Source organism: Chanos chanos, chromosome 13 (assembly GCF_902362185.1).
Source record: "Chanos chanos chromosome 13, fChaCha1.1, whole genome shotgun sequence".
In the NCBI taxonomy this organism is placed as follows: domain Eukaryota; kingdom Metazoa; phylum Chordata; class Actinopteri; order Gonorynchiformes; family Chanidae; genus Chanos; species Chanos chanos.
Genome location: NC_044507.1, coordinates 17,241,820 through 17,254,543, shown reverse-complemented (window position 1 = coordinate 17,254,543; position 12,724 = coordinate 17,241,820). Strand labels below are relative to the sequence as shown.

At 42.9% G+C, this 12,724-nt stretch overlaps 1 protein-coding gene and 1 non-coding gene across 2 annotated transcripts in view; both read right to left on the bottom strand.

Annotated features, from left to right (window-relative positions):
- Nucleotides 1–1,130: 1,130 nt before the first annotated feature.
- Nucleotides 1,131–1,212, bottom strand: trnal-aag (transfer RNA leucine (anticodon AAG)). Its single transcript has one exon. It is a non-coding gene; the product is annotated as a tRNA-Leu (tRNA).
- An 8,474-nt stretch (nt 1,213–9,686) lies between these two features.
- The window catches only part of col5a3a (collagen, type V, alpha 3a), a 43,720-nt gene continuing 40,682 nt past the window's right edge, over nt 9,687–12,724 (bottom strand). Inside the window, exons 61-67 of the mRNA XM_030790068.1 lie at nt 12,671–12,706; nt 12,279–12,332; nt 11,834–12,152; nt 11,540–11,652; nt 11,344–11,412; nt 10,159–10,392; nt 9,687–9,833 (exon numbers count right to left, since the gene is read on the bottom strand). Of these exons, the coding sequence (XP_030645928.1) occupies nt 9,687–9,833; nt 10,159–10,392; nt 11,344–11,412; nt 11,540–11,652; nt 11,834–12,152; nt 12,279–12,332; nt 12,671–12,706 (972 nt within the window). The remainder of the gene's footprint in view (nt 9,834–10,158; nt 10,393–11,343; nt 11,413–11,539; nt 11,653–11,833; nt 12,153–12,278; nt 12,333–12,670; nt 12,707–12,724) is intronic.

Below are 12,724 nucleotides of genomic sequence, written 5' to 3'. Positions count from 1 at the left end.
AACACTCCACAGTAGAAACACTACACCACACAAACACCCAACAGAGCACATACACACCACAGCACAGACACCAAACATAGCACAACCTGCTGTAGCACAAACACTCCACAGCCTAAACACTCCACAGCACAAACACAACACGACACAAACACAGCATAGCACAAACACAACATGACACAAACACAGCATAGCACATCCTGCCATAGCACAAACACTCCACAGCACAAACACTACACAACACAAACACTCCACAATACAGCCTGCCACAGCAGAAACACACTACAGCACAAACACTACACAACACAAACACTCCACAATACAGCCTGCCACAGCAGAAACACACTACAGCACAAACACTACACAACACAAACACTCCACAATACAGCCTGCCACAGCAGAAACACACTACAGCACAAACACCACACAACACAAACACTCCACAATACAGCCTGCCACAGCAGAAACACACTACAGCACAAACACCACACAACACAAACACTCCACAATACAGCCTGCCACAGCAGAAACACACTACAGCACAAACACTACACAACACAAACACTCCACAATACAGCCTGCCACAGCAGAAACACACTACAGCACAAACACTACACAACACAAACACTCCACAATACAGCCTGCCACAGTAGAAACACACTACAGCACAAACACTACACAGACTGCGCCACCAAACCAGTCTGGACAGTCTGAACTATCACCTCCATATTCTCCCACTTACAGTGCACTTCTAGTCCCAAACATCACATTTCTTGAGTGACTTTATTATTATTAGTAGTAGTAGCAGTAGTGGCACTAGTAGTAGTAGTAGTAATAGTGGTGGTGGTAGCAGTAGTAGTGGTGGTTGTAGTAGTAGTAATAGTGGTGGTGGTAGCAGTAGTGATGGTAGCAGTAGTAGTGGTGGTTGTAGTAGTATTGGTGATAGCAGTAATAGTAGTGGTGGTGGTTGTAGTAGTAGTAGCCCGGTTCTCTAACCTTTAGACCACGGCTGCCCAAAAGTGGGATTCAGTTGGAGAACTGGCTGTTTACCTTTTTTGAAAATCCAATATACATTTATTCATTTAGTGGATGCTTTGAAAGTGACTTTCACGACAGGGACGAGGGTAAAGTATTGGCAGCGGTGGGATTCAAACCCACGCCCCCGAAGAGACTGGAGCCTTAATCCAGCGCCTTAGACCGCTCGGCCACGCTACCACGTATAGGGGTGGTAGCAGCAGTAGTAATTGTAGCAGTAGTAGTGGTGGTTGTGGTTGTAGTGGTGGTTGTAGTCGTAGTGGTGGTTGTTGTAGTAGTGGTGGTTGTAGTAGTAGTGGTGGTTGTAGTAGTAGTGGTGGTACCATTAGTAGTGGTGGTTGTAGTAGTAGTGGTGGTTGTAGTAGTAGTGATGGTTGTAGTAGTAGTGGTGGTTGGAGTTGTAGTGGTGGTTGTAGTAGTAGTGATGGTTGTCGTAGTAGTGGTGGTTGTGGTTGTAGTGGTGGTTGTTGTAGTAGTGGTGGTAGCATTAGTAGTGGTGGTAGCATTAGTAGTGGTGGTTGTTGTAGTAGTGGTGGTAGCATTAGTAGTGGTGGTAGCAGTAGTAGTGGTGGTTGTGGTTGTAGTGGTGGTTGTTGTAGTAGTGGTGGTAGCATTAGTAGTGGTGGTAGCAGTAGTAGTGGTGGTAGCAGTAGTAGTGGTGGTAGCAGTAGTAGTGGTGGTAGCAGTTGAAGTGGTGTTGTAGTAGTAGTGGTGGTTGTAGTAGTAGTAGTATCTGTTCTTTCTTCATGACTCCTCCTCGTTTTGTTGGTTGTAGGTTTTTTCCTCTCGTTCCGGATCTTAGAGTTTCTCTCAGTCCTCTGGGAGATCCAGTATCTTGTGAAGGATGTATCCACTTCCAAGCAACACTGCTTTGATGAGGGCTGCTGTCTTGTGTTTTCCAGGGAGACATTCTAGGTGTTTTCACAGGCCAAGGGGAATGGCTGCCAAGGTCTGAAATGATTACAGGGATGATTCCAACCTTCATGTTCCAGAGCTTTTGCACTTTAAGGTACAAGTCCTGGTATTTGCTGATTTTCTCCTACTCCTTGGTGGACATTTTTCTATCATCAGGGATGGAGATGTCAGTGATCATTGCTTTTCTGCATTCCTTGTCAGTCACCATGATGTCTGGCCACCTTTCAGGAATCTTTTTGTTTCTTCTGATTTCCATGTCCTGCAGCATTTTTACCCACAATCTCTGGCAAAGTCGTGGACTTTGGGGACTATGGCTTTCGACATGCTGGGGTCTGGTAGTGCTCACAGATGCTCCTGTGCAAGACTGCTGTGAAATTGTTACGCCTCTTTGACTACTCTGTGTTGGCAATATTCTGACGTCCAGCCAGGAGATGGGTGACTGTCTCATCCTGTTCCTTGCACAGTCTACACTTTGGGTCATTGGTGACCTTCAGGTTTTTTGCTTCATGGCACTTGATGTTCAGTGCCTGGTCTTGTACTGTGATGATGAGAGCTTCTTATCGATGCTTTGAGAACAGCTTCCCTCACCCATCCCTCTGGCTCCTCCACAGTTGTTTGCGACACTATGTGGCGTCAGAGCTGCCTGTACAGGGTCTTCTCTCTCCAAGTCCTGATGGTGTCCTCCATTGGATCTGTCCTTGAGGCCTTGGCACCTCTATCTGGTCTCCTTTAGGCTCCTCTTAGGCAAACTGCCTGTACAGTTGTGTCCCAGTCATGCTTAAGAGACTGTGTACACTCAGCCAGACTGAATTCTTCTGCTCTGATGGCTGTCTCAGTGTTTTGGAGGCCTCTTCATCCTCCGGTCATGTACATTTGGGTGGACGTCTCCTTTGGGATGGAAGTTCCCACACATGGTAATCAGCTCCCTTGTCATACTCTCCGGGCTCTGCATCTCTCCCTCTGCCCATCGAATGATTCCTCCTGTCTTGCTTCTTACTGGGAGAATGTAGCCCCTAATTGCTTGGATCTTGTTCCATCCATTGAGCTTAGTCCTCAGGACTTGCTTCGGTCTCTGTTCGTTGGTGCTCGTGACTGTCTTGTCACAGAAAAGTAATGAGGAGAGAATATCACCATGGAATATGCTGTTTCTGAATGACACTAATCTTCGTTCTCCGCCATTGTGTATTAGTTGAGTCCCCCAGGATTTCATGGATCTCTTAATCATCTGTTTTACCTTTGGGTTGATCTCACACAACTTGAATGATTCTGTGATCCAGGAGTGAGGCACACTGTTATAAGCCTTCTAGTACTCAATCCACATCATTGTCATGTTGGTCATATGTGACTTGGCATTGGTGGTTACGGTCTGTCCATTTCTGGATAACAGCTTCTAGGTTCTTGATAGGCATATGATGTGTCATTAGTTGTCGGGGGTTGCAATTCTCTGCTTGTTTTCCTTGAGTAGACAGGTCTTTCCTCATAGGAACCAAGCTGGCACCTCATGTGGATGTTGAAGGAGCTCATGCAGCTGCTTGATCATTCTTTCATATATTGCAGGTTGGTGTTTTATCCAGCAGAGCTGTATTCTGTCAGGTCCAGCCGTTTGTCAGTGTGCCATCCTGCTGATCTTTCTTTTACTGTAATGTTGGCAGGTGTGACTGACATTTCTTCTTGCTCTGGTATGCCTTAATTATTATTATGACCTATCATTATTATTGTTATTACACTACTATTATTATAATACTACTATTACTAGTGTTTCTATAACTACAGTTGATATCTAAGAAATTACATCTCATTTGTGAGGGTTGATCATTCATAATGGTTTTAGGGTTTAATTTGATTCTATTTTATTTCATAAATCTTTGTTTTTGTAATACAAAAATAACACAGGCAGTTTAAAAGGTAGTTTATGACAATAAGCGGGAAGAATACTTAACAATGGCAGAGTAGAAATGCTAGTTCATGTCAAGTCATATTACACCCCCCTATTGTGCAGCTATTTTCTACTTGCTGTCTAGCTCTCCATGCATTATCCCCTGTTCTCTTAAGGATAAAATCGACAAAGTATGTAACTGATATAAACTGTTGCAAGTAACTCATATTAATTAGTAATTCAAGTAATTAAATATTAATTACATGATTGTTCATGTATGGAGTTGCGGTTATGCGTGCAGCTGCAGGCAAGTCGTTAGCTGATAAATACAGAAAGGTTCTAAAATATTTTCTCCACATAATGAGACAGTAGCAATAGTCCACGGAGCCAAAAGATGTGTCTTGGATGGAGACACTCTTTATGTATCATCCTTGAAAATTGCGATGAGGCCAATTATCAAATAAAAACCTTACTAAATGTGCCCAGTCATTAATAAGGAGTTTTATACTCCCTACAGAATAGAGACTATAGAACAAACACAAAGCCATGGGGTTTTCATCAGGTTTCTACACAAACGCACAGGTTGTGAAGCACGTTCAAAACACTGATAAAAACCCACCGCTACATCTGGCATTCCTCTCAGGATCTCTTTGCTTTCATCTTAGGAGGCAGGAGGGCTTGAGGGATTTTCAGTGGAAAAAGCTTTCTGATGTCCATAGGGAGAACAGATACCAGTCTAACTCTAGCCTCTCTAACTTCATATGAAAACGCCTGAACATTTGTGTGTGTGTGTGTGTGTGTGCGTGTGTGTATGAGTGTGTTAGTGAAATGGAGGAGAGAGGAAGAGTTTTGTATGGCTCTACAAAAAGCTAGGATGTTGTAGTGCACATATCCTTCACACAGCAGAGATGAATAATTGAGACCATAGTGTGGTGCTGGGTGATAGAAGCCACTGGTCTGAAATGAGAGTACACAAAAAAATAAATGAATTCAGAGGAGAAGTCTGACTATAGATTGTGGATAGAGAAAGTTTTATCGGAATGTAAATGGAAGCAAAAATACAATATCTCATATGTCTCTTGTGTTATGTTTATTGCAGCCCAAATTTTTCTCCGATACACAGATAGACAGTACTGTTTCCTCTATCTTCGCACCAGTTAATCCTTGTGTAAAAGCCCCCCCCCCCCCCCCCCCCCCCCCCCAGCAAATTATAAGGATCAGGTGTAGCCATGAACATAGCGTGAATGGGTGACAATGACAAATGAACATGGAATTAGTTTACTGTGCTCTTGTCTGAGAAAAGAGGTGAATTAAACAATATTTTAACTCAAAGAATATGTACTCTTTGCTATCCTTTCCAATTAAGTCGTTTTTCATGTCATCATTCATGCCATCGTTTTGTCAGTCGACCAAAATCCTTTTCTGTCAATTTATGTCAATATTTAATGCAAAAACAAACAGACAAACAAACAAACAGTGCAGTAAAGGTAAAGAAATCAATTACATGTATGAATGTATGTATCTATGCACGCATGCAGACCAATACACACTGACAATTTTCAGCAATTTGTTCAATTTTCCTAACACATTGAATCTGCTTATAATCAAGTGACGCCTTTATGAATACGACACCTCGGTGTTTAAATCAGCCTGAATTATGCTCGCGGTGTTCTCACCCTTGGTCATTACTGCCAGCCTACTATCAACATTGCGTTTGCGTTGTGACCACGGAACTTGAGTACTACATTATGCAAAAGTGACACACTGACGCGGAGCTACAAGAACTAAAACAGAAAAGAGAGAATCAGACACCTTATCTAAGGCCGCGTCTGGAACCCTCTGTTTCGGAGATAATCATCTGACGCCCTCCTCGACAGCTGAGGTGCGCTGCCTGAACTGCCGTCGCGGGGGCTAATTCCATTTCCACCTTCTCTCTACACCTCCTCTCTCTCTCTTTCTCTGTTTAGCCGCTGTTTGTTTTATTGATAATGACTTTTGATGAACCGAACTCTGAGAAATGGGTTTCTCTCCAGCAAAGACAATAGAAGACTATGAAAGTGCCTGCAGGTGAGGTGTAATCGCAAAAATAACAATACTTTTTCTGTAGCCATGTTAGCCAGTACTCCGCTATGCAACGTTTACATCCTCGTGCAAAACGCTGCAGCAACAAATTTGATGAAAGCTGAAGAGTCAGGGCCAAACACATGAGCATCCTCTCTCTCTCACACACACACACACACACTCACACACACACACACAAACGTACATGCTCTGTTAAGTAACTGAGACATGATGCATTATTGACTGTGACATAGCAGCCTTATGCGGTTTGGGAGAAGAGTTGTTTCAGATTTCACGTCTGTGGGGTGCTCCAGTTCACATATAAATACAGATATCCCTTCTCTTTTGGTTCTGTCTCTCTCTTTCTTTCTCTCCCTCTTTTTCTGTCTATCTGTCTCTTTCTCCTTCTCTCATTAATCTGAATGTCTGCTTAATTTGTTCGTTCCTCACTGTGCAATAGTGACACGTTCAGTCTGGTTAGAATCAATGTCACCATGTAAAAAGGGGAGCCTGGGACAAAGTGAGAGAGAGAGAAAGAGAGAGAGAAAGAGAGAGAGAGAAAGAGAGAGATAGAGAGAGAGAGAGAGAGAGAGAGAGAGAGAGAGCGTGGGTGAACATGGGAGAACAGCACAAGATGGAACTGCATACGGAATGTAGGTTGATAGATAGATGTGGAGAAAAGGAGAAAGGGAGAGAGGAGCTCATTACTGCTTGGAGCCACAGTTATGTGGGAGCGGTCAGGGCAGGAGCAGATTATGTGACTGTGATGAGGGAGGAGAGGAGTCACTTTCATGGCTCTAGCAAGTCGAGAAAGACTTCATCAATCCTCCATGTTAACGTGCTATCAGAACCCAGCAACACTGGCCAAAAGATGCCTGAACTGCTTGGACACGTAGACAGTGAATGCTAAGCTCAGATATCCAAATGGAGAGGAGCCAGTGTATACTAATACAAGTGCAGAGGTCCAACTGAAATGTCACTTTAGAGATTGCTGTTTCTCTTCTTGGCTTGGGCAGCGGAGGACGACTGAAGCAGAGCCACCATGTCGCCAATTCCAGGATGTTCATGCGAAAAATATGTACCTTGAACAAGCTGTCTGTCAAGAGGTACTCTGACTTCATTGTTATTCTTCAGAAGCTGCAAGGAATGACCTTTACTTGCAGAGGGCTTAAGATATGGTTAAAATTTGATTGAGCTGAAGACGGTAAAAAGAGGAGAAAAATACAACCTTTATTCTTTCACTAACACTAACCTTCAGAATTGTCCTAAGAGGGACTGATGGCCTTATTCGTTTCTGAAAGAGAGAGAGAGAGAGAGAGAGGGAGAGAGAGAGAGATGAAATTGTGCAGAACATGTTGCACATTTTTCTGGAGAAATTCGAGCTATAAATGCGTAACGCATATGTCGTGTAGTTTTGAGGAAATAAAAAGCAAAAATGGACAGTTCACTAGGCTGAACAACATTATGACATTTTCAAAGACCATCATTCCACTCAATCTAACATATTTTCACCGTCTTTTTTTTAGGCCTGTCCAAATTGCAACTGCTTTTCAAATTTGAGAGCAATCATCGTGTTTTACAGGCACACTATAAGAATTTGTTCCAATTGAATTTTCATGTCTGCAGTGAGAGTTAAATTAATCATGACAAGAGATAGAGAAAGGCAGAGAGAGAATGAAAGGCAGGAACGGACAGAGGTGGTGTGTGTGGGGGTGGGGGCGGGGTGGTTACTCAGTTCTCCTGCCTGTTTCATTGAGTTCCTTCACAAGACACGGCTAATTCTCCCTGGATCACTTTCTAATCCTGCGCTATTTCATTACACACACATACACACACACACACGCACACACACACACACACACAGAGAGGCTGAATGTCTGACTCTTCTCCTTGGTTACCCTCCTGAGGACGGAAACACAAGTTAATTGAAATAAATGAACTGGGGAGTGAATCTGAGTTGATTACATCTGTGAGGTGGAAGTGATGTTGATTACAAGCAGAGAGAGAGAGAGGATGTAACAGAGCAGTAGCTAATGAAGAGACATGTTCTTCCATTGCACTAAGGAAAGACACTGCTATCTTCTGATCCTAAGAGAAAAAAAAAGACCACTTCACAACTTCAAAATTGCTTGGAATTAGAGGACACCAGTAAACACTTGTTTTAAGGTTGTTGTTTTTTTTAATTCTCGCATCAATTTTCACAAATACGTTTTTTTTTTTTTCAACTCGTGGCAGATTATTTTTTACTCATATTTTAGGATAACTGTACAGTATATAAAATTAGTACCACAGATACTATACAGCAGAGAGAACAGGACAAGAGAGGAGGTTTAGGATGGGGGAGGGGGAGGGGGAGGGGAATTATGAACATAAAATTGAAACACACTTAAATAACATCTGGAATAAAAGATCGAATTGCACCTAGAACATACTGTCTACACATTAATTAGGAACTATTCCTGCAAAAGTAAAGAGTGTCATATATTGACATGGAATTGCCTGAGAATGAATGTATATACAGTATAGTTCCTCTGAGAACATTTATTTACTTGTATTGAGCACCACAAGTTTCCTTCCTGCCTCTTCCTTATCCTGCTTCTCTTGACAAGGAAAAAAACAAAAAACAAAAAAACAAAAATAACATAGAACAAAAACATTTTCTTTAGCACCACAGCAGAACACACAGTAACTTAAATGAAAAGAAACAACATAAAACAAACAACACACGAAACAAACAAACAAAAACGGACAATAAAGCATACCAAAATTTAAAATCAGCACCAGAAACAAAACAGAATTTCCAATATCGACATTTAAAAGTGGTCAAATCAATAAAAGTGTTTGTTTTTTCTTTCAGCCAATCCTCATTATACAAGTGTTACTAGACCAGATCTCAGCTTCAAATTGGAAGTCTTAAGTCTTCAGGCATCCATAAACATTTCTCAGGAAAGTAGAAATGCAAACCACTGAAACTCTGGTTGCATTAGCGAGCCTCTTAACAACAGCAAAGCACCAAGTAAAGATGCTACTTTACATATTAATGAGCTGTTATGTTGTATTTTAAGCCCGCCTTCCTGTTCAAACTAACTGCTTTACTTCTTGAAAAAAACATGTTTAGAAATTGTTTATGTATGAGGATTCGCTGATTAATGATGAGAAACCCTGCAAGTTTAATGTGACGGGTTGTAACCTTGGCTCTGTTAGCATCGAATTGCAGTCAAGGCACGAAAACGGATCGTACAATATTTACTCCTCAATGCTAAAGCTCAGCCCTCAAGTGGCAAATTAATTTAAATCACATTACTTACAAATAACAACAAACAAATACTGCGTGCTGTAGATGACAAATGCAGTGAGTACAGCATGGACATGACCGCAGATGACAGACAAGCATCCCCCCCACCCCACCCCCACCCCCCAAAAGGAAAGCAATGTGTGTGTTTTTCAATATCATTTCAAGGTGAAAAAATCCATTCATACTATTGAGTCGTATTTCAAAAAACACAGTCCGTAGGTGAGCAGAGAACAGAAGAAATAATTGTATAAAAAAAATGACAACAATTCATTATGTCTACTTGGAAGACTTCCCTTTGATAAATGTGCTTAACTTCTCTCAGCCTTTCATCTTGCTCTTACAGTCACTGGCCTGTGGAACTTCACGTCTCACTGGCCGTTCAAAAGTCACTCAAAAACCATACCACAAAACCCTCACTTAAGACATTACATATAATAAATATTGCTTGTGGGTAAGGGTAAAGTCTAAGTTCTTTAGCTGGTTATCCCTCGGATGCTGCGGTTGGCATCAGCCATTGAAGCACACGGGTCCAATTTGGAATCCGAATTTTTGGCTGTTATTTCCAAAGTCTGAGGAGGCAATGTCCATGATGGGGAGTAACTCTGACCTCGGGGAGTCGATCTCCAGGACCGTTCGCTCCTGACCCTTGCGAGACTGTGAGGAGAAAAGTAGAGGTGACTCATAAAAGTGACAGTGGAAACTCTATTTGTGACGTATCCCTAACGCGCACGCGAGAGAGAAGAATATCATCATGTTCTATTTATGTGGGTTCAGGAGTTGAACGTACCCTTGGGAGAACATTCTTCTGTATTATGCATCTCATCCCTACTGATGTATGCTAATTTTAGACTATATTACATATAAAATGTTCTAATTGTTTCCAGCTACCCCATCATCTCTGAACAGGATTGTGTAACTGGATTGTTTGTTGAAACGGCAGTGAAAACTGTCCTCTAGTTTTCCTGACTCGTGACCTCACCTGGCACCCGTCGTGAACCACCTTGATAAAAGGCGTCGTGGATTGGGTCATTTCCTCGTCGTTGCTGCCACGGAAACGCAGGGCGTGACGGTAGCTCCTAGAGGTTGCGTCGTACCAGCCCGCGGAGTTCTGGCAGGTGTAGGTGAAGGTCTGTTTGGCTGTGGCGCTAAGGAGCTTCAGGAAGGTCAGCTGGACCACGTGGACCGGGTTCCCATCCACATCGATGTAAGAGAACTGTATCAGGAGAGAAGATAGGTCACAATCACACAGCTCAACCCAGCTGCATACATTACATCTAGTATGTACCGAGTCACAGTGCACAAATCATGTGTGACACACAATCACACATGTGCACACACACACACACACACACACACACACACACACACGCACGCACACACACATATACTGTATATACTGTATATATGAGTTTTTGTCTGGTTCTCTGAGCACAGTGCAGATGGAGAAGTAGAGAGTGACATCCATCTAAGAGAATCTTTGTGACAAGGTCACAAGTGTCACATTCTGTGAATGGGCCCGTCATGAGCCAGTCCTTTACTGTAGGGGCTTGGCCGACCTTTAATGAGGTAAGACTGCTGGTAATCCATAATAGACAGTCATTAAGATTTCCCCTGCAGCACTTCAAATGGAGCAATAGATCACTTCCTTCCCATGCATCACATGACATGACACAAGTACATTATTTAGCAATTTATTTATTTATATGTCAGAGGTGCAGAGTGGATTTGCCCTGTGAGAGATGATTATATTATGCCTTGGTATGCCAGTAAGAGTGCCATTCACCATTAAGATCCATACAGTGTTGATGTGATATCTGTCTATTGCACTGTGGGTTTCTATCTATCTATCTATCTATCTATCTATCTATCTATCTATCTATCTATCTATCTATCTATCTATCTATCTATCTATCTATCTATCTATCTGTGCGTATTTGACATATGTATGGTGTCATATGAAAAGATGATTAAAACCCTATTACCTTATATAAGGACTATTATAATAATAGTGTTATTTAAGCAATATTATAAGCATATCTCCAACAAGTGAACTTACAGAGAACCAATGCAAACACAAATATAAACATAAACAATCCATAATGCTGCATGTAAACACAATAAGAAATGAACCAACGTGAGCGTAGGTGGCTGAAGAGCGTGTTACCTGTTTGCCTCTCCTGTACTTGCTGAACCAAGTGCCTGGCGTCTCTCTGTTCCAAGCAGCCAGCCTCACCTGGCGAGAATGGTGAGAGTGGAGGTCAAATGTGACTGCCGTGTATCATGCTGTGCTGTTTTTCGAGCCCAGATGAACTGAGCCTTGCGGACGTGCGTGGCTTACCCGAGCGAGCGACGAGACTTACCGTTTCGATCCGCGTGTCAGGGCGCAGACAGGTCTCGCCCTCTGCTGTGAAGTTGCAGAACACTTTGATGGAGTCTTTGTGACAACCCTGATTTGGATCAATCCAATAGTCACCTGAAAGAACATAACATTGTTCACTATATACTAATGTACACGAATGGATTAAGAAAGACAATATTAGGATCTGAACATTGTGAATTTAAGCAAAATACCTTGGACTGACAGCTAAGACCATAATCCATAATTATATGTAAACAGCGTGTGGTGAGTACGTGGAAGATCTGCTTTCCCTTACCGTCTTTATACTCAGGGTGACACATCATCAGCTCTTTGCAGGTGCGTGCGGGGCTCTCGAATGTGCCCAGGGGCTTCCGCATAAGCTCCACCTCCAATTTCATTGAATTGAGCGAAGCGAACACCTCTTCCATGCCCTCGCTGTACTCCAGTATCTGATCTGCCTGTAGGAAATCCTCCATGTTCAGCTCCATCAAGTCCTCCACCTCGTCCTCCTCTGTCACCGCTCTCGCACCTGCTTTTGCCCGCTCCGAGTGCCTCCTCCTCTTCTTACGACCCTCGCGGACAGGCAGGGGCTGAATCATTGTAGCAGGTGGGCCCTGGAGGTGCAAATGGAGGAACGATAAAGGCAGCAACAGTAGAGGGTGAGAGGATTATGTGAGAATAGAAAACACAGAGGGAGGATAAGAGTTGCTGACTGAGGTGTGGAAGCATGGCATACTTACAGGAGGACCAGGTGGGCCAGCGTGTCCTGGATCTCCTGCCTGGCCTATCGGACCCTATGAGACAGAAAGAATGATTGTTTTGTCAGTCAATCTTACATCTGGAGACTCTCTTACAAAATCTCTTCCAAATCAAATGCATCCATCCATTTGCTTCACAGGATTATCCAAGTGCGGCTACGGACCTGCTCTCAGACTTAGTGTCTCTAAAACAGACTTCCTACAGCCACACAGCACCCCTAAATCCCAATAAAACTGAATCCAAATTAGTTCTGATATAAAAAAAAAACAACCCAGCATACAGCACGTACTGTACATCTGACAATACACAGTGGGGAGTGGAGGCTCATATACACAGAATGGGAACAACTGTAAGGACAGAGGAAAGTGCTTACTATGTCTCCCTTAGATCCTTTCTCGCCCACTGCACCCTGTTGAGAGGCAGCGTG